This window comes from Agelaius phoeniceus, chromosome 3 (assembly GCF_051311805.1).
Source record: "Agelaius phoeniceus isolate bAgePho1 chromosome 3, bAgePho1.hap1, whole genome shotgun sequence".
NCBI classification, from domain to species: domain Eukaryota; kingdom Metazoa; phylum Chordata; class Aves; order Passeriformes; family Icteridae; genus Agelaius; species Agelaius phoeniceus.
The window spans coordinates 16,764,316-16,789,690 of NC_135267.1; the positions used below are offsets into that span (position 1 = coordinate 16,764,316).

At 35.3% G+C, this 25,375-nt stretch overlaps 1 protein-coding gene across 1 annotated transcript in view; it reads right to left on the minus strand.

Moving 5' to 3' along the window:
- EYS (EGF-like photoreceptor maintenance factor) overlaps nucleotides 1-25,375 on the minus strand; it is a 792,123-nt gene that overhangs the window by 461,723 nt on the left and 305,025 nt on the right. Inside the window, exons 20-21 of the mRNA XM_054630570.2 lie at nucleotides 12,931-13,128; nucleotides 10,444-10,565 (exon numbers count right to left, since the gene is read on the minus strand). Coding sequence (XP_054486545.2) covers nucleotides 10,444-10,565; nucleotides 12,931-13,128 — 320 coding nt within the window. The remainder of the gene's footprint in view (nucleotides 1-10,443; nucleotides 10,566-12,930; nucleotides 13,129-25,375) is intronic.

The following is a 25,375-nucleotide window of genomic DNA, read 5'->3' on the forward strand; positions in this document are numbered from 1 at the left end:
ACTCATTAGTGTTTTAGTTTACCCAAGGACTAAGCTTTGGACATGAATTTCTCATTGGTCCTCAATTAAATGTGCTTTGTCATACAGTGGTCTCAGTGCACACAAATCCAATCACTTTTGAAAGAAACTGAAACAGAAAATGTGCCCACCTAATGCTCTTCATAAGTCCAAACAATAGCAAGCTTCTCCCTCCAAACAAGTATATAATTTGCAGTCAGCTCTCAATACTCATTTTTTCACTCTGGGGTTATCTATGTTTCTTGCTAATGTAGTATTACACTTAATTCAAGTAATACTCTTAATTCAGTAATACCCTTAATTCAGGTATACTATAAAATATGAGTGAAAAAGACAGAATTTTTCCTTTTTAAGTTTTGGAATCTGAAATGGGTTTGGATTTATGTTGCCTTGTGCTCTGACCAACACATACTATGTTTACACAGAATGTCCCCACTGTGACTACTTCACGCTTTCAGTGAAGTACTTACATAACTAAATTTACAGATCCATTTACAGAACACTTTTTGTTTAAGTAAGAAAAGCATAGAAATGTGACCTTAAGTCACATATAATCTAGTGACTAGTAACTAAAAGTCTGATTCTATCCTCACACAAGTCAATCTTAAATGTTTTACTCTAAGATTGTATCAAAAGCACTTGAGCTTCCTATCCTTGTAGGAATATCCTCATTTGCTCTCAAGTTGAACAGTTGTTAAATAAACTACTGCTGCATTTTCTAATGGAAATATTTTAGTGCCACTTTCTGATGACATAATTTTCTCCACCTAAGTGATTTCAACAAGTGTGAACCACCTTTCTATCAATTCTCAATGTAAAATATTTCAGCAATGCAATTCTAGGACTCTATTTTTGGTTTTTTCTATAGCTGTAAACCATTCCCATAAAGATTTATATCACTGTTGTGAAAGGTATTTATTAAACTGTAGGTGTTTTGATGAGATACATGTATCAAGTTTCTGTACTGGAAAATCATACAGAAGTAGACACTGGAAGGAACCTCTGGAGATTGTCCAGTTCCCCTGTTCCATTACCCTGTTTACAGCAGGGTCAACTATAACAGGCTGCTCAGAACTTCATCCAGTTGAGTTTTTGATAAATTCAAGGATGGATACCTCACTTCGAGGCAACCTATTTCAGAGTTACCTTTATAGTAAAAAAATATTTTCTTTACATTTTAATAGACCCGGCATTATTTCAGTTTGTGGCCTTTGCCTATTTGACTGGGGACCACTGGGGACTGAGAAAAGTCTGGCTCTGTCTTCTTGACTTGCTGGGGTACTGCAGGGGTTAATGTATTGGCACCTCAGATGGGCACACAGTCAGACTGATTTCTCAGAAAAAGTGTGATAGTTTTCTTCATGACTCTGTCCCCTTGGCACCTCCTTTTTTTTTGTTCATAGAGAGAAGCGGGCCCTCTGCAGTCCTAACCTTTATCAGAAGGTCTCTCTAAATCACTTGCACCCTTTGCTTGACAACTGAGTCTGTCACTTCTTCACTTGATTTTGGTTGGCCAATATGTTGTCAAAGATACTTCTGTCACTTTTAAACAACTCAATCCCATATCTTCCTAGCCTCAGTCCTGTGGGAAAGTCCCATGGTCCTGAAAGATTAAACTCTGTTATCAATACCAGTTATGTAAGCAGTTGTTGACCAGCAGGATTTATCCACACTCTCTCATGCACTTCCTCTCATTGTCAGGATTGTAGAGAAAAAACATTGGAGCAACCTTTATCATGCTTCTGGAGACCTGGAGTCACCTATGGTGTGCTCCAGGTCTACTCTGGCCATATCATTAGTACCTACATGGAAGAGCAGCAAGAGATGAAAATCCCAGGGCTGGACAAGCCTAGTTAGTCTCACCACGGCAACCCAAATCCAAGCCCTTGGAAAGCATCAATCCTACTTAAACAGCAGGTAGCATTGGCAGATGGGGGCCTTCATCCCCAGCATGGAGTCCCCCCATACTGCCACTTGCTGTTCTCTGTTGTGCTGCTGAATGCTTCAGGCTCAGCTGGTTTGGACACTTTTTTGGCATAACTCCCAGTCCCTCATCTGCTGCAAGGACAGTGAACCTGTTCCACATACTCATTAAATAAAAATACATAATGAAATTCATAAATTCTTTTCATGTTTTGTTGCTTCTTAGATTCACCTCAGGGGGAGTTCTGATGAAATTCTCTTATATTTTCTTTCTTGGTTTGTTCTTGGGTTTGGTTGTTTGTTTGCTTTTTCATTATTCTCACTACAGAAGGTCTAGCAATTCCTGAACAAAAATTGTGGCAATAATTGGAATTTCCTCAGTTAGAAAAAAAAAAAAAAGGAAAAAAAGGGGACAAAACATAGGTGGAATGCAAGGAATTACTTCATGTCACCTCTGTACCTCAGTCATTCTTGTTCTCCAGACACTTAATGGTTCATTCCACTGAGCATGTGTGAATGCGTGAAAACCAAACATGAAATTCAGAAATTTTCCCAGGAAAATTGCAGAGGTATTTGTACTTCAGACTACATTATAGATATTTGTTAAGAAAGCGAGTCTACATTAATGTGGTGAAGCTTTTGTTTAAAATAATCTGCTTTACATATAAAAAGAGACATATTTCTGTACAAATTAAGCTCAAAACCAGTACTAGATTGAAATATGAGAAATACAGTGTCTGATAAGAACAGAATTAATCTGGATAGAAATACATTTTATTGAGACATCCAGGGTGTGCTGGCTGGTATTAAAGGTGTACTGAAACAAACATAGTAAAGCATTTATGCAATATATCAAGTCTTTGCCTTAGCATAAAAGATTAATGAATTATTAAAAATATTACTAGAGAACCCTAAATAAGCTTTCTTTTTTTACAACAGATCCTAAAGGTGATGAAGATGCCTAACTATTTGAGAGCCTTGGCATCATGTCTCAAAGAAGAAAATGCATATGTAATTAGTGCTTCAGAAAGCTTCTGGTTAACCACTAGTTCTGATAGGTGTATGTGCAGGGGTGTCCCTACTTAGGGTTTCAATAGCCCTTACGAGAAGTACTGTGGGAGAGTAATGAGGAAATATTCAAAGTCTATCATGATTATTTTGAAAGGAAATTTTGGTCAAGAGTTTTGATTTCAGTCCAACCACATATGACATAATCTTGCATTTTCACAATTCCTAACAGACCTGCAGAAATCAATTAATATGATTGCTCACTTAATGAATGAAATGCTTTCCCAGTGCTTTCCGAGTCAATTCTCCTGTAAAAGAACAAGCTATTAGAATAATCTTGAAAATTGCTTTCTTTTGGAAACATCTCAGCATATTTCAGAATTTTGTTATACAAAAAAACAGATTCTATACAAACACGGTATACCTTTAATATAGTTTAGCTTTTTTTTCTTTCTCTGAAAAAGGTTAGCTAAGCAACAGAAACAAGAGCAATTGACTCTTACAACGAGTAACTCAGTGCCTAGTAGTAAATTGTCACAGGTGTTCTTCAGCTCCCTCTTTTCCATTGTCATAAGTGAAAAAGGAAAGGGGTCAAATGATAACAAGCAAACAAACAAATAAATAATACTGTAAGATATGGTCCCTGGGCAGGGTCACCTTGCACTAGATCAGTTTGTTTCCAGGGATGGGGCATCCATTGCTTCTCTGAGCAACCTGTTCCTGTGACTCATCACACTCACAGTAAAAAATTTTTATTTTCAATCCTTGGAACAGAATATTAAAATCTAAAGGAGGACAGATTGGAGAACTCTAAAATAACTAAAAGAAATGGGATAACAAGTCTTTCTCTGGGCTATTTTCTTTTCCAAGTGCTACATAATTTTCCCAAGCCTGAAGAGGTTAGCAGCTAAAGAGACCTAATGAAACTAGAAAATGACCTCCTGGTCTTTGGATGACAAACGCGAATACATAACTTGTCAGTTGTACATGTTTTATGCGAATTATTTCATTTTTTTTATACAAACAGAAATAAGAGACTGTTCTTTATTCCTGCAGAACTTATTTTGTTGTGAAAGAGATACCATCCTGTAATTCATAATTGATGGAGTGGGAGTAACATTGGCATTTCCTCTAGAAAAGTAAACAGGTGCAAAGCTATTTAATATATTTTAAGCAAAAGAAAACACCCTTGCTGCTATATGGAGAATTTATTTCATATTTAATTAATTCTTCCAGTTAATTATTGTGTGTTGTGTTGCAAGGACATATACGTGGGAAGCTTTCAGAGAGTGGCTGAGCACCTATGGATTTCACCATTTAACTTGTTTCAGAATCATTTCCTTGTGGACCCGTACCTTTCCATGACCTTCTGCTCTCTAAGTCTGCTAAGTACATGCCATTATGTAATTCTCTGCAGCTAAGTGTCCTTTTTCAGAATTCCCTTCCTTATGAATCAATGACATTTTGTAGTTTCAAGTCTCTGTAATACCACTGCCAGTCTTTTAATGCCTTCAAAGGTACAAACCCTTAATTTCCCACCTCAAGCGAAGGATTAGTCTCCATAGAGTGCACAAATCGAATTTAGGGTTATGCTTTCCACAAGTAGGCCACAATTCTCCAGCTTCTTCCTTATGTTGTGAAGTTCTTCACTTCTTTCCCTGCTGTCACTGATTTTGTGTGTCCAGCCTCCTCACTGTGGGCAAAACTTAAAGCACACCATCTGGGACTACCTTCCTGTATCTTTACCACATTGATTTGCCTTCTGTTCACAAGTCTCATTGGAAAGCCAATCTTTAACTTCCTCTTAATCTCCATTTCCTCCACTCTGTGACAGTTTTATTCATTATGTAGAGTATTTAAAATTCAGTTTATGAAAAAGATAATAGAAAGCTTTCACTCCTATGGTATTTAGTGGTAATGTTGGTTGAAGTTGCAAATTTTTATATATATCAGCATCTTCTTTCAAAAAGATCAAATTAAAACATATTAAAATAATGTCATAAATAAAACAAATAAATGGAAATATGATACTTGTTTGCCAAAATCATCTTTCAATTAGACGAGTAAAGCATAAATATCATAATCACTCTATCCAGGTAATGTATAATACCACAGATCAATACCAAGGACATTATCCTAAGTCAGTAAATCAATAGTTAATTTTGTGTATTCCAATGTCTCTGACTCAACTGGACTTATTAGACCATAAAGGAGTACACCAAATAATGACTAAATTTTCAGTCTTTTTGCTGTTATATTCGCTATAGTACAAGGCAGAGGAGGGAGGCATTTCAATAGTCTTAAAAAAACCTTTTATTGAAGGACTATGAAGAGTCTGTTCCTTTTTTTTTTTAGCTAAATATACATGGAAGATTAAATATTTCAGGGATAGAGAATTAAATCTTTAAGGCAGCACAGTGAGTTGTATCAGCAGCAAAACTTAGCAGAAGAACTGCTGCAGTTGCTAGTTTTTGGGTGAATTACAGCTGCTGTACAGCTCTTCTCCAGGATGTATAATTGGCAAAATGAAACTTATTTGTCCTGCATTCACAGTTTCACCACATGGGTACTCTCAATAAGGTCAATGCATAAGTTTAAGTCACATAGAAGTCAGCTTGAATTAATTTGGCCTGGGAACCATTAAGAGCTTGTCATTTGTTATGTACACTGGATGCCATTCATGGTAAGTGGTCTTTTAGTTAAGTTGAGGTTTCAGACCAACTTCTATGGCAGTGTTGTTTGCTTTGTTTAAAGCTTAGAGAATTTCCACTCCCACAGAAATCTAGAAACTTCATTGATGCAGACCTAACTGCAGACCTTTTATTTCCTTCCAAATGTCAGATCACCTGCTCTCATCACCTAGGAAGATCCTCCTGAAGCACTTTGAGTGCTTCTCGATGTTTTAAAATAAGTTATAGGCTTTAGAGATCATTATTGTTCTTTTCTCTGTTTAGCATAAAGCACAAAAAATTCAGTTTTACACGGAAATAAAGTGTAGTGTACCAATTTAAGAAATTGTTTTAAGTTAGTCCAAAGACCTGACTAATTTCTTTTTGGGTAACTTAAGCTGTTAACAGTTAGCTACCATGTACTTTATTCCTCAATGCCAGAGCTCTTTCCAAATCTTTTTCACAATTTATGCAATGAGCTAATCTACTTGTTCTTGAAATTTAAACTGTCAACTCTATTTGTTTTTGTTATTAAAAAAAAAATCTCTCTCCACCCTTCACACAAGCCTTCCATGCAACCCAGAAAATAAGTTCCTAAAAGACCTGAATTACATGATTTCACTTTGTTATATGTACTTTTTTTTCTCCCTTATCGGTTTAAAAACAGAAACCAAACAAGAAAATATTTCTTCTTCCAGTTCAAATTAGCATTATTGTCCATTGTTTTATTGGAAAGCTCATTTCCATAACATTAAATGTTATTGAAAGGGAAATAATTGCCTTTAAATTCAAAAGGATAGAGAGTTAATGACAAGAAGGACATGGGACTGCAATGCAAGCATTATCATATAACTATAACTTTACCTACAGTTTATTTTCTTTACTTTACTATGTGGTAAGTACAGAGAAATAATAGCTTCGAGAAACAAAGCTCTAAAAGAAACATCTATTATAATTTTCTGCATGAGTCTCCACATACAATAAAGTGACAGGATTTGCATTATAATTTGACATACAGAACAACACAAGCAAAAACTAAATTCCGAGCTATTGTTAAGATACTATTTTCTTTTCTTTTTTTTTAAATGCAAATACCCCAAAATAATGTTTTGTGTTATATAGACTGTATACATGATCTGATCTTACATAAATCATTAGGGACAACATACCTTTTTGTCCCCCAACAATACCTTGAATTAATTATTTTAACTTTTTAAAGAAGAATTTGAAAATTACTCTGGTGAAACTCTACCATAAGGTAGCCCTTATTCAGATGCTGGCTGGGCAGCAGTGATCACTTGGAAGTTCTGAGCCATTGCCTTTGAATCACAGGATTTGTTCTATTCTTTTTTCCTCCTCTCTCCTTTGCTTTTTAAACTATCTCAACCCACTATTTTTCTTCTGTTTGCTCTTTTTCTATTGTCTTCACCATCCCATAGAAAGAACAGAGTGAGTTAGTGGCTGTGTGGTCCTTAGCTGGCAGCTGGATCAAGCCCTCATGAGTGTCATTTCTTGTGCCTGCTCTTTCTGAGGCATTGCCAGTATAACATTGTTATCTAACTTCAAGGCTCTGTATTATACCACATTACCAACACCAAAAATGAAGGATACATATTGCAAGTGTCATTCTGACAATGGTAATTCATCCTTACCTTGAAAAAATGCATCAAAGGTATTCAAGCTGCTTGACTGTAGAATGAAACTTCTATAAGGGTAGCTGATTAATTATTCCCAAGCCACCAGAGGGTCTAATATGCTCTATATTATGACAGAACAAGCCACTGACAGTGGCTTGTTCTGTCATATAATAACTTGCTGGTATATAACTCTTGGAGAACTGGAATATCTTTGGTCTTGGACTTGTATAATAAGGCTGCTGTAATATAACTTTGAAAGAAAATGGTATCTGATGCAGAAATTATGAAACTCCTGAGATCTCCATCTGTTTTTAAATATTCCTTTACTATGCTTCACTTACTTCCTATCATCCAGGTTTTTACCTTTTAGAGGGTGAAGAGAGCCTGTGTTGTTAAAAATTAATTTTCTAGAGGATTGTTAATCCATTATCTGTTATTTTATAGCTGCTGAAAAAGAAGGGATGAGTCTTCTTCCATTTTTATGAATATGTGTTAATTTATTAATCCTCTTCCTGTTGATCACTGAGGAAACTTGATGTATAAACAGATAATATTATTTGGAAAAATTTTGGTACACTTTGATCATGAATACAATAAGAAGGACATAGTATGTGAAATAATATAGTCACATGTAACTGAATAATGCAATAATTTAGTGAACAGGTGTTTTAGGTCCCGTTCTAGATTCAACTTAAAAGATGATCCACATGAAAGTTATTTCAAAAATGTATATAATAAATGTTAGTTTAAGTAAGTATACTCTGCAGAAGAATAGAGAAGGAGAAATTTAAATATTGAATAGAAATCAATTATTATTACTATAGCAAAATAATACCATAAATTAACAATTTATTTTCAAAATAACTTACTTTTCTACTTAGCAAAACCCATTCTGGCTGGGGGAGGGGGGGGTTTAAGAGTGAAATTTTGTTGTTCTTAAAAATGCCAAAGAACAATCCTGTAATGAAAAAAAAATACTGAAAATTTTGAATGTGTATTAGCCAACATCAAAATGAATCCTTTCACATAAATGGTTGCTGTAATATTGACAACATAGGCAAAAACTTTTGAAAAATCCTGAAAAGGATCAAACACAGAGTTTAATATGACACCTTGCTGTTAAGTTTCTGCAGTGTTTATTTTCTGTAGATACTAACTGTATCCACATTGATGTTTTGAATGTCATGCTTTCTCAGAAACAGTAGTTTGAATGGATCTCACTGATTTGCTGTGCTGTGTTCCATTTAAAGCAAAATTGCATAGGTCTGTGACAAACAAGGTGAGAAATATATAGGAACTACAGAACAAAAATAAACACAAATAAGTCAAGGAAAAACAATGGATGAAAGACATGTGAAGAAAAAATTAAAACAGTGTTTGAAATTGCAGTGAGCTACTATCCTTTGTCATGCTAAATTTTGCCCAAATGATTAAATTTTCCTGGCTCAATATTTCAACTCATTTGGTGAAGCATAGCCAAAATTCTCAAGGGGTAAAATAGATTAACTTTATTAAAAATCTGTATTTTTCTCCATTTCCAGCCCCTTATTTTTGGGAAGAATGTTGTTTAAACTGCATACAAAACTCCATTTTGTCAGTCTCAATTAAAAGATCAGCTGCAGTTAGGAATAATACCTGTAATGTCAACATTTGCAACACACTCTCCTACAGAATAAGACAACACATGAATGAGAGGCATAACATTTATTTTGTGGAATGCTCTCTAGCATGACTTTAAGATGGCAATATGTGTCCAGTATGAGATCTTGAAATATTAACGGCAGTCTAGTGGTAGAAAAATATGCATTTACAATAGTATCCAAAGACAATAACAAAAGCGCCACAAACTGTGGTCTCCATATCAAGCACTGGATTTTGTCCAAGGTGTTGACTAGTCCTTGAAACATGTTAAAAAACCCCATCCAAAATATTGTACAGTAAGAAAAATCTATGGAAATTAGAGAATTCTAGAAAATTCTTTTGAAACAGCTAAGTTTGGTTCAAGTTTAGGAAATAGTGACAATTGCTGGTTACCCTCAGGATTTGTCAGAAAAAAAATGCAGTTTCTTTATGCATGTACTAAGACAAGCAAGCAAGCAAAAACAAACAACCAACCACAAAAAAGGCAAATCAACCAAAGAAACCAAGCAAGGAAAACCCCCAAAACCAACACCTCTCATACACTTCAGGGTTCCTGAAATTGCAAACACTTTCAGCAATAGTGTAGCAGTCAGTGGTACCTACAGGGTTGTTCAGTTCACCCAAAGTGAAGATTCAAATGGTGGGAAGCTGAGCTGGGGATTGTGCTGCCTATGTCCTCAGTGATCTTTGACCAGTGATTAGTTGTTTAGTTCATTCCATATAAAGTCACCTACATTTAAGCTTCATAATATAATTTGAATTCTACATTTATCAGTTTAGTATTCTCACAAATGTGGTGGTAGAAACTAGAATAAGAAAGAAAAAAGCTAAACTTTCTTCCACTTTTTTTGATTTTTTTTAACTGGTAATTTCTCTGACAGCCTGAATGCTTCTTAAGGAAAATATTCTTGCTGTATGATCTTAGTGTCTCTGTTGAGTACAATGAAAACAAATTGCTTCTTGACAGATTCCTGGAACGAGTGACAGAGAACATGGGCCACCTCTGGTGTTGAAGTTTACACCATGTGAATCTCTGTCATCTTTCCTCTCATGCAGGAATCAGGTGATAGAATGATTTTATTTCTAAGACATGTTATTTTTAACACACTTCATATCTCTGAAACAAATATATCTGTGTAATTTTGAAAATAAATGCTGAAGTACTTGAAGTAAATCAGTTTTCTTGGGGAAGATACTTTTTAAGTCCCTTTGAAGCCAGTGCAATTGGTGTAAATGAGTATTCCTGTCACTTATAATGAGGTCACAAATACACCTAGTAGAAAATTTTCTGTGCCTTTTGAATTCCCTATATAACCACCTTGACCTAGTAACTGCATTTAAATGATAAAAACATTCCTCTTTCCCACTGCCTATAAAATTACAAATAAACAAAAATACCAGTGTCTGGAAAGTAAGATTATAAAGCCCTTGATATGTGGATGTATGGATCAAGAGGACATTTAGAACTCAGAAAAATATTGCTTTAGGTTTTATAATGATAGTGTAAAAATCATTATAATTAAAAAAATTGCTAAATTGCTACTCACCAGATGTAGATCAACACATGTAGAATTGTGTTCACAAGCGTTGACTATGCAGTCATCAATGTCTTGGTCACATTTCAATCCTGCATATCCTGGGTTGCACAAACAATAGAAGCCATCGACAACTGCAACAGAGATCGAACTTTAGTACTGAGAGTCATAACCACTGAATGTAGTAAATTTACTAAGTTCCAGTTAAATAGTATCTGGAAAAGATTAAGACCAGGTTTACTTAAATGGTGTGGACATGTTAAAAAAAATTGGAATAAATAAAATGTCATCTCAAAATACCTTTTAAATATGGAAGCAGATTCATGTACTGAAATATTTACACAATGGAAATATTTTGATTCAAAAGTTGTAAATCAATGAGTTAAAAAGTGATGTTATAAGTAATGAGTAATTTTCTATCACAAAACTATCACAAAATGCATAACATTCTATCTTTAAAATTATATCAAAATAAGATATGGCAGGTAAACAATGTTTGGGTATTGGCTGCTTTTAATGTAGTCATTGCTATTGTAAGGAATGCCTCATATTATACCACTATATAAAGAGAAAACATACTTGAGTTGAACTTTTCTGTGATTCTTGTTAAGAATAACAAGATAATCGTAAGAATTCTGTCTCTTTTTCATCATTAGTAATCCAAATGGTGAAGAATCTTTAGAGTGCTCCATCCATATATGGAGTTCATGACAGAAGAAATCACATTTCTTGCAGGCCTGCATTTATTTTAACCTCAAAGGGGTCCCTGGGTTCTTCATTATCTCTGAGATTTACCATAAATCTATTCTACCATCGTGTCTGCACACACAGCTGCTACTGCATTCATTAAATGCTTTTAGTCCTTCAGCACAGGAGCATTATTCATATGCTAAAAGCTTCCCAACTTCCTTAGGATTCCAGCTTTCTGCAGCCAGTGCACATGGGGTAGAGGAACTCAAATGTCCGCATGACAAAACCCAAGCCAGAGGACACAAGGACAATCTGTTCCCCTAAAAGTTCGCACTTTGTCAGCATGATGAACTTTAATATAGCTCATCTGAATTACAGTTCAAAAATATCTCTAAACCAATGTAGACCACATAGAAAACATCTGTAAATGTAATAGGAAATAGTCTTTGCTAGATAGAAGATGAAGTCACCTTATTCCCAGATAAGGAAAGACAGAGTTTTTAAGATATTTTATTGAAACTGATTTATATTTTTATTTTAACCAGAAGAGTTTTAGACAATGATGAATTTAGTAATTTGGGCTCAGTTCTTTAAGATCTCATCTGAAACCAGTAGGCTGATTAGGTCTTCTGCAAATTTTTCTAAAAAATTATACATTTCATGGAAGTTCTTAAATCATTATTATTTTTCAAAAAGGATGTGAGGAAAAAAGAGAGAGATGTAGAAGCAGACAAACATGGTTACTCAGTGCTTAAAGTGTGGACCCTATGAGGAAAAGTTGAGCAGGCTTGCTTAGTATTAGACCTTTGAGGAAGTGTTCATAGTGAGAGGACTATTTAACAATAGCTTGAAGGATACTTGCACAAGAGACAGAACTGAAATCCCTTAGTAGTGCTAGAAGGTATTATGAGGCAATGGCCAAAAGTTGCAGCTCAGGAGATTTGGATGGGACTGGAAGAGTGTGAGAATTGCCAGAGTAGGTAATTGGTGGAATATGCTGTCCCAAAGAGTTTGTGAAATTTCTGTCCCTCTTTGAAGGCTTTCAAAACTCAGCTAGAAAAATCCCTGACTGACCTGTTCTATCATTGTTAAATAGTCTAGCTTAGTGCAGGGTTGACTACATGACCTTCAGATGTTTTTCAGCTTTCCAGTCAGCATTTTAAGATCCTCTGAAGATTACTACTATTTTTTTTTAGTTTTTCTTTTTTTTTTTTTTTAACAAGTATAGAAAGTGTCAGTTGGATATCAAGAGCCCTATAAAACTTTCAAATAAGTACTCCATACTAAACTTGGCCTGCCAATACAGACAAAATATAGTAGGGTAATCAAGTTGCTTTTAAAACCTTTTAGTACATCTTGCAATGAAAGAGTAAGTTACACAGTTACATGCAGAAGGTAAACAGGTACACCCTTTTACATTAGTTTAAAATTAAACAGAATTTTTTCACTTATTAGAATTATGACATATAATGCCTAAGTGCTCCGTGAGCTCTTTTTCAGCACCTGAATATTCTCTCATGAAATGCGCAATATAAGATGTTTTTGGTTAATTTAGGTATCAAAGGAGACAGCACAAATCTCATTAAAATTTCTCATTAGCTACAATTCCGACCCCCTGAACACAAAAACCCCAGTGCTGGGAGTTGAGGCATTTTGACAAAAATAATCCTTCTGGTACAGGCTGTGAAGCTTCAGACAAGCTAAATTTCAGTAAATTATCCACTGATCTCCCCAGAGCAGCTCAGCAGCTACAGACACTTCAAGAGAAAGACTACCCTACATTAAAGTGAGTAACCAGACTGAACTGACTGTCATAGCAGTATCCGTGGAGGCAAGGGTTAGAGCTGCACTCATTGACATTGATCTCACAGCGTGGACCTGCAAAGCCCTTCACACACTGGCAGTGGAATCCAAGGGGAAAAACGTCCAAATTCATTTCTTCTATGCACACAGCTCCATTCTCACAGGGATTGCTGGCCTCACAAGGCCTAAACTCACAGTTCAAACCTGAAAAAGAAAACGGCAAAGCTGTCAGTGTTAAACTAATGAATATATCCCTGCAACTGCCGCCTATTATGAGCTTTATTTTCTTTACAACTCTGGTTAAAATCGAGTAGGAGGGTCTCAGAGGTACATATATGTATATTACTATGCAGAAACATCTATTTTCTTGGTATCATTAAAAAAAATACAATTTATATTTTGTTTATATTACTTTATAAGTAATATAATAATAATTATTATTATTAATAATAGTAATACTTATATTACTATTAATATTTATATATTATTAATTAATAATAGTAATTTATAAGACAAGACATTTTAAAATCTAATAGCTATCTTACAGGTTTTGATAGATAGGTATATCTTCCATCTTTTCTCTTAACCCTTGTGGTTTGAACAGCTCAAAAATGAAATTTTTTAGAATGTGTTTAAAAACAATAAATGAATTTTGATTGAAGCTTGCTGCTATTTTGTCTTGATAACCTGTTGTCACAACTGTCATGTGAATTGTTCATACATTAACCTACAATAGTGAACATGAATTAAATATATGTAATATTGTATAATAGTTCTGCTTACCATTCATGACTGAACACAATTTATTTTACTGAAAATATGTACTTATTTAATCATGAGTGAATGCCTCCTTTATTTATAAAAATTCCATACAATAGAAAATCTTGCACAGTCTCATTGTACTCTTTCCTTACTAACACTCTCGTATAGCAAATTATGTACATTTATCTGGCCTACCCAAGGAACTGTGTGATTGTGGATCTTGGGTCACAAATGCCCTCATCAAAATTTTTAATTTGCAATAATTAGATTAAAAGAGATTTAAAGGTCCTATAAATCGAGCCTTAATTTGTTAGAACTTAAAAACTGTTTCATGTTTTCCAATACTGATAATGGAAAGGAGGGTGGCAGAGACAACTGATGTCAAATGGTTTAGGTTTGTAAATCTGCCTGCATTTTCAATCTTGCTGCTGGAGGCAAGTCTGTTCTTTCAGGCTTACTTTCCAACAGTGCTTAGTGACTCTCAGGGCTGTAACAAACTGTACACAAGCCCCTCTGAATCCCTTTGAAGCCTTTCCATAACTACTAAAGCTGTGTCTATCCCGTGCTTTCTGGTGGAGCTTCCAAGGGTTTGCTGTGCTCCGAGCCTTCTGCATTTCACCAGTGCCCTTGCCTCCACTATGGTTGTCCAGCCATTCCTTTCTGCAGCTGTTTCTCCCTGTCCCAAAAACCTCTGTGTTCCTCAGACAGGCTGTAACCTTAATCCAGTGATGGGCAGTGTCATGGACAAAACAGAAACAACTTGAGGAAAACTGATTGAATTAACTGCCAATTAAAAATAGCACAGGATTGTAAAAAGCAAACACAAAGATAAAACCACCTTTCTCCACCCCTCTTTTCTTCCCAGAGTTAACCTCACTCCTTCATTTCAGACTCCTCTACCTCCTCCTTACCCATGAATAGCTTAGGGGGATGGGGAATGGGAGCTGTGGCTAGTCCATGACAGCTCTTTGACCCTGACACCTCTGTCAGTGTCAGTGCAGACCCGCCCACAGGCCACAGCTCCTGCCAGAAGCCTTCATAATAATGAAACAAACACTGTCCAAAATGTCAGCAGGATTGTAGGTGAGCTGACTGCTTACTGTAAGATGGTCATTTAAGGGATGAATTCTAAATGCTTTTAAAACAAGTACAACAAGTAGGAACAGAACTGAAGTTAAAAAAAAAATCCAGCAACCCTTTGACCCCAGTAATGACGCTGACAAAAGAGGAAAAAACAACGCAAGTTGTTCCCTGTCTTTATGCTTATGATCTCTCTGATGCAGGATGATCCTGCTAAAGACAGCCAGCACTTTCAGATCTGGAATTCATAAAATTGCACAGCAAAAGAAGCCATATGGCTCATTGAGATTTTGCCCTCAAGTTTCCATATTTATATCACAACAGCTTGACATGAGTGAAAACCCTGCTGATTCCTAAAGTGGAATAACACAAATAAGCTTAACACATGGCTCGCAATCCTAAATGGAACTGACAGATGATCCAGTAATGCAGTACTTAATTTTCTTTACCTGGAGAGGCAGCTTTACCTTTGCATCTACCTTCTGTGCACTTCCTTTTCTCTTTACACTCATTCAAGAACCCATTTATCTGTTTTTCAGCCACACTTGCTTGAGTTCCTGCACATTGGAAAGAACTGTGCTTTGAGGAAATGGTCTTTTAAGATAAATCAGTGGGCTCAAGACAAATCCTTTTTCCCCTCAGTGCAATCTCTAATGGGAGCTTGCCAAACAGATTTCTGAGCTAATGAAAACCAGCTCACTGAAGTTTGGAATCATTATTGTGGTACTTGAATTTTGCATTTCTCTCAAGATTATGAACTCTATCATCTCACTGCCATTATTGCTATTAGTTTCCTACCTCTACATCCTAAGCTTCCTCTTGCTTATTCACAAATACAGAGCATAGTTTTCTCACTCCGCAATTGCTTAAAAAAATTGTCAGTATTATCAATTATTTGTGTCTTTCCATGTTGTCTTTTCAGCAGAAGTCAGTGTGGTAATATCCCAAGGAGAACTAATGTTCCTAAGTCTTTTTTCCCATTTCTTAAAGATGACTTCATAAACTTTTCTTGATCAAGCTATCTGTAGAAGACATCCACCACAATATTTCTTTAAATGGTTGCCATTCCACTCTGTCTGATCTACTTGAATGATGTATCAATGAAGTTTTGCCTGTGACATTAATCAGATGCTTATCTTCCTATCAGCAGTGCTGGGAAAACTTTATCTGGGCCCCCACTGTTTTTGCCCCTGCTGCTGGAGTCGCCTAGTCACCTTTGATATGCTCTGGGTATCTGCTGGAACTGTCATTGGTGCTGTCATGGACAAGCAGCAAAAGCAAGCAAGCTCTGGTAATCAGTCAAACTCTGCTAATATCTTCCCCACACTAAGATCTCTGACATGGAAATAAACCTCATCCAAGATCAGGTCTGGTCGCCTGGTACCACTCTCCCTCAGAGAAGTGTGTTATCTGTCAACCTTTGCTTTGTTTTAGTGGTAGTGATGAGGATGCATGTGTCAGACTCAGACAGCTTACTTGGCCTTCCAGATAAAACCCCTTATCCAAGTAATCAGAAGGAATCCTCTTCCAGCCTTCACAGCTGCAGAGTCTCTTTCTCCCCATGCCTGAGTGTATCCTCTGCCTACCCTGATCTTCTCTTCCCATCTGCTGCTGTGGATATCAGGCTTTCTCCCTTCAGGGAGCCTAAGAAAAACTTATTCACCTTTGATTTTGTAATCACTGCTCCTGTGTAGCCTATTCTTATTCACCAGGTCCTTCCCCTGGCCATATGGAGACTAAACCAGGATGCATGGAAATTAAACGAGGATGCATGCACCTTCCTCCCATGGTGTTCTGCAAATAGGAGCATGACTCTTCCTCAAGGTAGCTCCCCAGAGGGTATGAATTTCAGTGAAATTTGAGTAGATTTGAAATTACATCAAAACTATTTCCTGACAAAAAATAGATTTCTCCCTTTTTAAGGATTTAGGGAAAACAAATTGCTTCTTTCATTCTAATTAAAATAGAGTGAAAAAAATTAAATTAACCTGAAATTTACAAAGAATGGTAAATGAAAATATGGCCATAAAGAAGTTTACCAAATCAGGTTAAGCCACATGGAATTATGTTAGTTGCTATTAATATTATAATCTTTTTAGAGCCTTGTTTCAAACAATATTCACCACTCTTTAATTAGATAGTCAATATCCTTTTTCTCCCACCCAGCTTTCATGCATAGCATTGCATGAAAAATCTTTTTGTCTGCTACATTTGTCAGAAATGGCAAAGGTTTTATTTCTATTCTAACTGGAAGACTGGTAAACCAAAAAGATAATAAAATAACAAGACTCTCCATTTCACTCAGTTCTTTTCCCTGAATCAATTGATTTTTGACTGTCAGTGTTGAGATTAATAAGTAAAAAGACTATTCCCTTACTCAGAGAATCACAACTGTTGATATTATCTTAATACATTTTTGTTAAGTAATTACTTATTAATGCTAATCGATACAACAAGCAAGAAATCAATAAAATAAAATTGGATGAATTAATGTAGAATTTTTTTTTTTTAAATGCATATTCACACAAAAATTAAGGGTGGATAGGAGTAGGCAGTGGTGATTGCACACTTGAAAAACAAGTTCACTTACTGCTGTTGCTCTCATGCCAGAATTTTTTTACAGAACTGTAAAAAAGAAGTATGATAAATCAAAGAGCAAACAGGTTGCAAGTTAAATCTTTTAGTAAAAATAGCTTAATCATAAAGCAGTTTTTATGTTTTCAGCTTTTTCTCTCACTTCCAAATATTTGTGAAAGAATTTCTGTACAAATATTTTTGTACAAATGTTTTACTGTAGCTGATTAATTTCAATACATCTATTTTGCTCTAAACATGAAACTTCTCACTTGATCTGAAAAGTTTCTGAGAGAAAGGAATGCTGTGCCAGGAAAACAGTTTATAAACTGTCTTCTCTCCCTGACATATCAGAATTTTTAAATTCAGAGTAAAGAGTTAATGTTCACTAAACAGTTAAATGACAAAAAGAGAATGTCCAACAGATGAAATGTGAAAGAATCCATCACAGAAGTTTATAGTAGAGGAAATGTATTTGAATATCTGTATAGAGGCTTTGCCCCAGAGGTCCTGGTTGCCCTTGATGGGCTGCAGCTGTGATGTCCTTAATTGGGCTGCAGCTGTAACCAATGAAGATAACTGGGACAAAAGGGGGTGGGTTAGCCAGTTAGGGAGAGCCTTGGAGGAGCCCTGAACTGAGAGAGAGCAGCATGCAGAAGAAGGAGTCAGTGAAGAGCTGCAGCCATGAGAATACACCCAAGAGGTATGGACTCTAGAAATAACAGAACAACAACAGTGGTGACCCTGATGTGATAGTTAACAGAAGATAAGACAGCCGAGAGCTGTGGCTGCCAAGAGCTGTGACAAAATAAGACGGCCAAGATCTGTGACAGAACATAGCCTTTGGGTCAGGGAGCTGTGAAAGAGTATGGCCTTTGAGCAAGGAGCTATGTGGGTTGTACATGGCCTGTGAGTCATGAGGAAATGTATGTATTGTAATTGAACATCTGTACAACTGTTAACTTGTGTAAAAGAAAAAGGGGGAAATATAGTAGAGGAAATGTATTTGAATATCTGTATAGAGGCTTTGCCCTGGAGGTCCCGGTTGCCCTTGATGGGCTGCAGCTGTGATGTCCTTAACTGGGCTGCAGCTGTGACCAATGAAGATGATTGGGATAAAAGGGGGTGGGTTAGCCAGTCAGGGTGAGCCTTGGAGGAGGCCTGACCTGAGAGAGAACAGCATGCAGCAGAAGGAGTCAGTGAAGATCTGCAGCCATGAGAATATACCCAAGAGGTATGGACTTTAGGAATAATAGAACAACAACAGAAGTTTATTAATTAATAAGTTCAGGTAATCTTCACAACTGTGCTTATTTCCTTTAGACAGATTTAACCTTTTTGCTTGTTTAATTCTTGGCTACATTTTATTGATTGCAATAATGGATCGTCTTTAATGGGCAACTAAAGGCCTCTCTATTAGAATAAACCTGAACAAATCTCAAAAGTATATGCACAAATAATGAAATTAAACAGCCTGAAGGACAATTTCCTTTACAGTTGCACAATATATTGCAGTAAGTATTATATGTATTTATCTAGATTTAAGCATATACTAATAGCATATAGTATGGTTCTCTATGAGCATACTATATATCAAAAAATGAATAGTTTATTTAGAAAATAATATTTTTTTTGTTTAGAAGTGAGAAGCATATTGCATGTTTAGAAATTTCATTCAGATGATAATAAGCTTCCTTTTCTACTGTATTTGCTTATAATACTTCTAGGGTGGAATTTCTAATTACCATAAATGGACGCTGAAAAAAGATTTTATTTTGCTGAAACAGACTGTCCTTTTAAGGCTCTTGCTAAAAGTCAAAAGCCTAATTTATAAAAATTACATAGAAAATAAATTGCCTGATATAAATTTCTATTTCTTCATGTGAAACCACTGATATTTGTTTTATTTGCTCAGCATAAATGTGTACATGAAATGTTTTGATGTGCAGTATTGAAGTTTCCTATAATCAAAAGTGACATCTCTTCAATGTTGTCATTTTTTAGGAAAATATTCTAATAAATAAAACATTTGCTACTAACATTTTATGGAATGAAATCTGACAACAGTTTTTCAAATTCAGCATTTTGCTGTAAAAGTATGGCCTGCAAAATGCATCTCATTTCAGACTGATGGTAAAATTATGACAATATAGTGAAAATAAAACATCTACCAGAAAAACAAGTGTGTCATTTGGATGGCAATTTCCTAAATTATAACAAAAAGTCTGGCAATGGAGTTAAACACACATTCATGAGGACAAGAAACTTTCAAGAACTAGCAAGCAGGTAGCAGCACCCGCACTGTGGTTTTGTGATCATAATGTCACTGCAATGGCATTGTTTCAGTCCTTTTAAACTTATCTTTTAACAACAGAGCTGAAAGACTCTTCTAACACTGAAATCAATCACTACTCTTTTCCAAGATAAATTAGACAATTGAATTCTTTACAATAAAAATAGATTTAGTTATGGGAAATAACCCAGCGTTCAAAGGCACTATAAAGTTACATAATGACATTCCTGCCCACGCCCCCCCAATCCCTGCCCCCAATCTATATGAAACTTACTGGTTTTCCCAAGATTATTCTTTTGAAATGAGTGGATACAAAAACTTTAATTCAGAAGTTATTTGATCACTTCAGAGAAATATGTGGTTTTGTTTTCATCACCTTTACACAGCTCAGTAGCTCTTGCTCCCAAAGGCTTTCATAGACTTTCCATAAAATCCCAGGAACACTAATGAGCAAGAAGTTCGATATCTAAAATCCGAGTTCCTTGCAACTGTAAATATTAAATGTCTTAATATTAAAGATAAAATTGTCTCTACTAAAAGTTCAAAACTTTGAGAAGCTTAGATGTACCTCTAAGCTTGCCATTATTTTAAAAACTGCCTGCTTGCCCTTATCTGCTACATAAGAAAACATTTCCACAACTGAGATGATTAAAGACTAGTAAAAGTAAATAAAAAACCCCCAAAAGTACCCTGAAAATGGGTAGGAAATAGAAAAAATAGGTGAAGCATGCATATTTTTATATTACTTGAAATTAAGCTGAGTATTGTAATATTTTAAAAACTTAACAAGTGTTTTCTTATACTTCATGTTTATAGGAAATCCATTCTTTTCTTTGGAATCCAAATTCTACTTTCCATTAAAGGAATTGCTTTGAGATTCTATGTATAAAGAATGAAAAAACATTTTCTCTGAAATCCATACTAATTGAAAATCATATACTTTTTATTTTTAATGGAAGAATATTTGAAAAAAATACTTAGCACTTTTCAAGTAAAAATGCATTTTCTTAATTATATATGATAATGCAGAGCATGCAACAGTGCTTAAAGAGAGTATGAGGAAGACCCACATCACAAATTTTAAATGAAGATCACACAGAGGTGTATATATTATTGCTCCATACCTGTATAAATTTCTGTAAAAATAGAAGAAAGCAGAAATTGAATATATTATTTAGAAACAGTTTTTTCTTCAAAATATGCAAGTTTATAATGTATAAACAATGAAGATTATATCTGTATCCACATTTGTGAATTTCACATTTCACATAAAAACATGCTTCACTCTTTCTAAGAAACCAAAAGAATTCCACAATGGAAAACAATTAATAAAAATCTATTTCAGACTGAAATATATGGGAATACTTTTCTTTTCATTCTTTATTTTATCTGCAATAGCATTCAACTGAAATTCATATTAGGTGTGGAAAACTTACAGAAAACTTGTGTCAAACTTATGTTTTCCTTATGGCTGAGGACTTGTGGATGTCAATAATGAATTGCAATAATGGCTGCCTTTAGTTTTGGTGGTCAAATTCTTCTTTGTTCCAAGATCACACTTTCATTTTCTTAAAATTTGAGTGGTTAGAGAGATATTATTAATAGCATTTGATACCAAGATTATAATTTTATTACTTTTAGTTTTTGTATTAGCAGATGACCCTATGCCATAAATAGGCTCACTATGTAGAAAAATGAAGCTAAAAACATTTGCATCAATGGTCAAAAAAACCCCTCTGAAATTCGGTAAACTGATCTTTGAGAAGCAGCAATGCCTTCATAATTTGCAGGGCAGCCCTGGAAAAGGTAACCATGTTTTAAGTCTTTAAAAATGGTGGTTTGCACATGCTTTCTGGAAAAATATGGGCCAGATTTCCATTTGCAATGAATTGAACTTGTATCATCTCCATAACTTAAATCTGCTTTCCAAACAGAGATCTTGAACACCATTCTCACAGAATGCATGATGAAATTCAAACCTCTTATCAGCTGTAGGTGACCGGATTTACACATGAAGTATTCCCAGATTACTCATGGCTGTAAAGGTTTAGAGAATTTTTCTTGTGGATCAAGATGTGTCCCAAGGTGCAAACTAAAAGCAGAGTTGAGACTGCAGCACTTACCTCGCTGAATCTGTATGGACAGAGTTAAGCAAGCACAGTTTTTAGAGATGCTTTTGTGTTCTCAGGGCTATTCTGAAAGGCCACAGATCTCCTACAAACCTTGGCATAACTACCAGACCCTTGTGGATATCTAACATACCCAAAAGCCCCTAAATAGATACTAGAAATGGCTAGGAAAAAGGTTTTCTCTCTGAATTGTTTCATTTTGGAGACAGAAGCAGATGAGAGTATTCATTTAGATGGCAGCTTTTAGGAACAATATAAAATGGAATAGAAATATCTGAAAAAAAATCCAAAATCCTGCAGTGACTTCATAAATGAGCCAAAAGCAAGTCCCAGCTCATACTGATTTCCATTCAGCCATTACATATCCTTTATTGTTCAAAGGCAATACATGTTTTTTTGGTAATATAGCCCAAATATGGACACCCTGCTTCTCTTCCCTCAAAAAGCTCCTATGTGATAAAGACTGCCCTTCATATATCTATGCATCAGTTTCATTTTTTCCCCCTAATAAAATTTTATTTGGCTGCTCAGTGTCAAGAGAGTGGCAAAACAAGATAAAACCTGATGTTGAACAGAGTATAGTGGTTTATGGTCTAACACACTGTTATGCTAGAAAGAGCCAGAGGTCTTGCAAACCTGCCTGTTTGCATAGGGCTTGGCACAGGAGAGACTGAGGTTTGGCCTATGAACACTGGAAAAGTAATTGCTCCATTATCTCTACTCCAGCTTTTTGCCTTCATGAGCACTTACATTTCTTACTTATCTGTTTTGTAATTAGCTGTTCTCATAATAGAGTGTCCTGTGATGAAATCTTCATTATTACTCTTGTTTTTTGATACACTTAAGCTTTTTTTTTCTGCTGAGTTGCCTTTCTTACTAGTTTACTTTCTTTATAACATGTTTGATGGTCAATTACCATTTTTGCTTTGATCTTAATTGGAACACATTTGGAGACGTGTCATTAAGGCTGCAAGAAGTAAGTAGACATTTCCTCAGAACTGAATTTCAATTTTCCTCTACAATTGTGTATATTTGGTTTAAAAGGTCATACCTATTAGGAACCAGACAAAATACATACAGTGCAGTTTTTGAAATGAGTCATGTAAATAATTTGGATCAAACAACAAAAATCTTTGCTCCATTTATTAAAAACAAGCTACTAAACAACTGCTGGTTTTTCTCTTTTTTTTTAAAGACAAAATATCATGCCAACTCTCATAGGACTATCACATATTCAATATACAGTCTCTAATTGAAACTAGAATTTTCATGCTTTCTTCCTTCCTGAGCTTTCTTTGGGAAGAGCAGATTACTGGCTCAGTCCGTGTGTTACTGAACTGAGCTGCTATGTTAGAAATGCTGTTAGTTTTGCCTTTGCTTTAAATACAGGTGTAGAAAATGGGGAAAATTTGCAGTCCTGGTGTGGGACTGCAAGATGTGCTCTTAGAGTTCAATAATACCAAAGAAGAAGAAAACAGCCTTTTAAGTCTTACTTTATCTTCTGTAAAAATAAGCTGGTCTAGAAACTGTAGTGAGATCATTCACCTTGTGCATGATAAGAATGCTGAAAAGCAGCTTGCCTGATACAGTGGCAAACTCGCTCTGCTACATTCTCAGCAAGGACTGTTGTCTAATAGTTGTGAGTAACTTCATTGATGTACCTTAAAAATGTTGGCATTTCAAAGCTCTGAACAATGAGGTTCCATAAATCACTATGAACTTGACAGTTAAAAGAATATTTGAGTATCCTCAATGTTCTTACAAAACACTAAAACCACCAATAAAAACCAGCATGGATAGGAATATAGACAAAGCTATAGCTTTATTAATTGCAGTGGTTTTGGATATGTTTGAATTTTTAATGGGACAGCTCAGTGTTTTCTGACAGAGCTATGGGAACTTTCATTCTACCTTCTGTGAAGTTGTTAGGACCCCTAAATGAGATACAGCTTCATCATGTTTCTCACTCCTTCTGATCTCTGCCAAGGACTTAACACCAATTCTCTAATAACTGTGATTCTTTTATAGAACGACTTCAATTTTAGAATCAATATCATAGTCAAAAAGTTAGTATAATAGCTTCCCAGCTAGGACAGTCTAATGGAATCAAACTCTTAATAATATTAATAATATTAAAATATTTTATTTTTCTAGCATCCAAATCAAGTTTATCTTCCTTCCTTCTCCCAGTTCCAGTTGCTTGTCAGCAGCAACAGCTTCTCTCTCCTCTGTTTCTGAAGAACTTCAAAATGTCCACTGATACAGAATTTCTGATATACACGACTATCACTGTTGTACCTCATTTATGATACAAAAGAGGTGGAAGTGGAGTCATTTATGAAATGTGTATTTTCAGGTACTAATATATTACAACCAAGCAGAAGCAACTGTACCAGACATATTAAGGATAAATCTTATATATAAAGAACATCACACTGCAGTGAATGTAAGTGGCAGCACAGCCATTTCAGCTTTAAAGCATGAGGTGTAATAATGACTTGTACTAAACAGCTTAGTGGCAGAACACTGCTGAAAGCCAACAGAAGCAAAGAACTGGACTTTTAAAAGTGTATTGTCATGTTTGATTAATTAAAACATATTCACAAACACATACAGTACTTCTGCCATAGATAGCTATTATAAATGGCAAAAGCATATTATACAGACCTAGATGCTATATTTTTTTCTCTGTTTACCTTAGTCACGGCACAGGCTCAGAGACGCTCACTAACCTTTAGGATTTCTGTGGTATTACACAGGAATCTCTTTCTCTTACCAGATTAATAACATAATATGGTATAGATTTTCTTCTGTTAATCAAATCTTGAGCTTCTCCAAATCAAGGTCAAAAGAATTATGATGTAAAAGTACAGGGATATTAAGTTCATTATTTTGCACCATTTCAGGACTGCAGGTAAAACTGAATAATTTTGGAAAACAGAAAATCAATTTTCAACTCCACAAGGATAAGGAACTTTGCTGAAATAGGATGAAAATACTTCAGCCATTATACTTAGTAATTAGAACATTATTAGATGTTGACAAGGTTGTTATTTCATATCTGAAAGTCTTATAGGTTCATTCAGTTTTCCCTTGAATTACACATAGGTGGACTGCTAGTACCTTCAAGCTGTTAGTCTGAACATTTGGAAAGTCAAAGGTAGTAATTTCAGTGGCAAAAATTCCAATGAAATACTAGAATTTATAGAAAGACCATGATCTACACTGCATGGGAGGAAATCTACTCTCAGGGGAACACTGGTAGAGAGGAATGCATTAGTTTTGTTAGGGTTACACCAGCAGCATCAGAAGATATAATTCTCCAGTGCTCTGTATTCACATTATGAAAGTTGGATTTTCTAAAAAAAGAGTTGGTGCCCACAGGAGAAGTAGAACTTCATTCACATATCAGACTTTTACAGTTAAGTCTCACAACCTGGACCACAGACATTTGAAGAAAAATTTAGCTATAATTCATTGTCCAAGTATCAATTTTCTTAGAAGCCTTTGATGACTTCCATTATTCTATGCAACCCAATGGAATGAGTTAAAACATTTTTTTCTTAGTAGACAAATCTGTGCTTTGAAAAAATGAAACAAAGAACCCCACTGC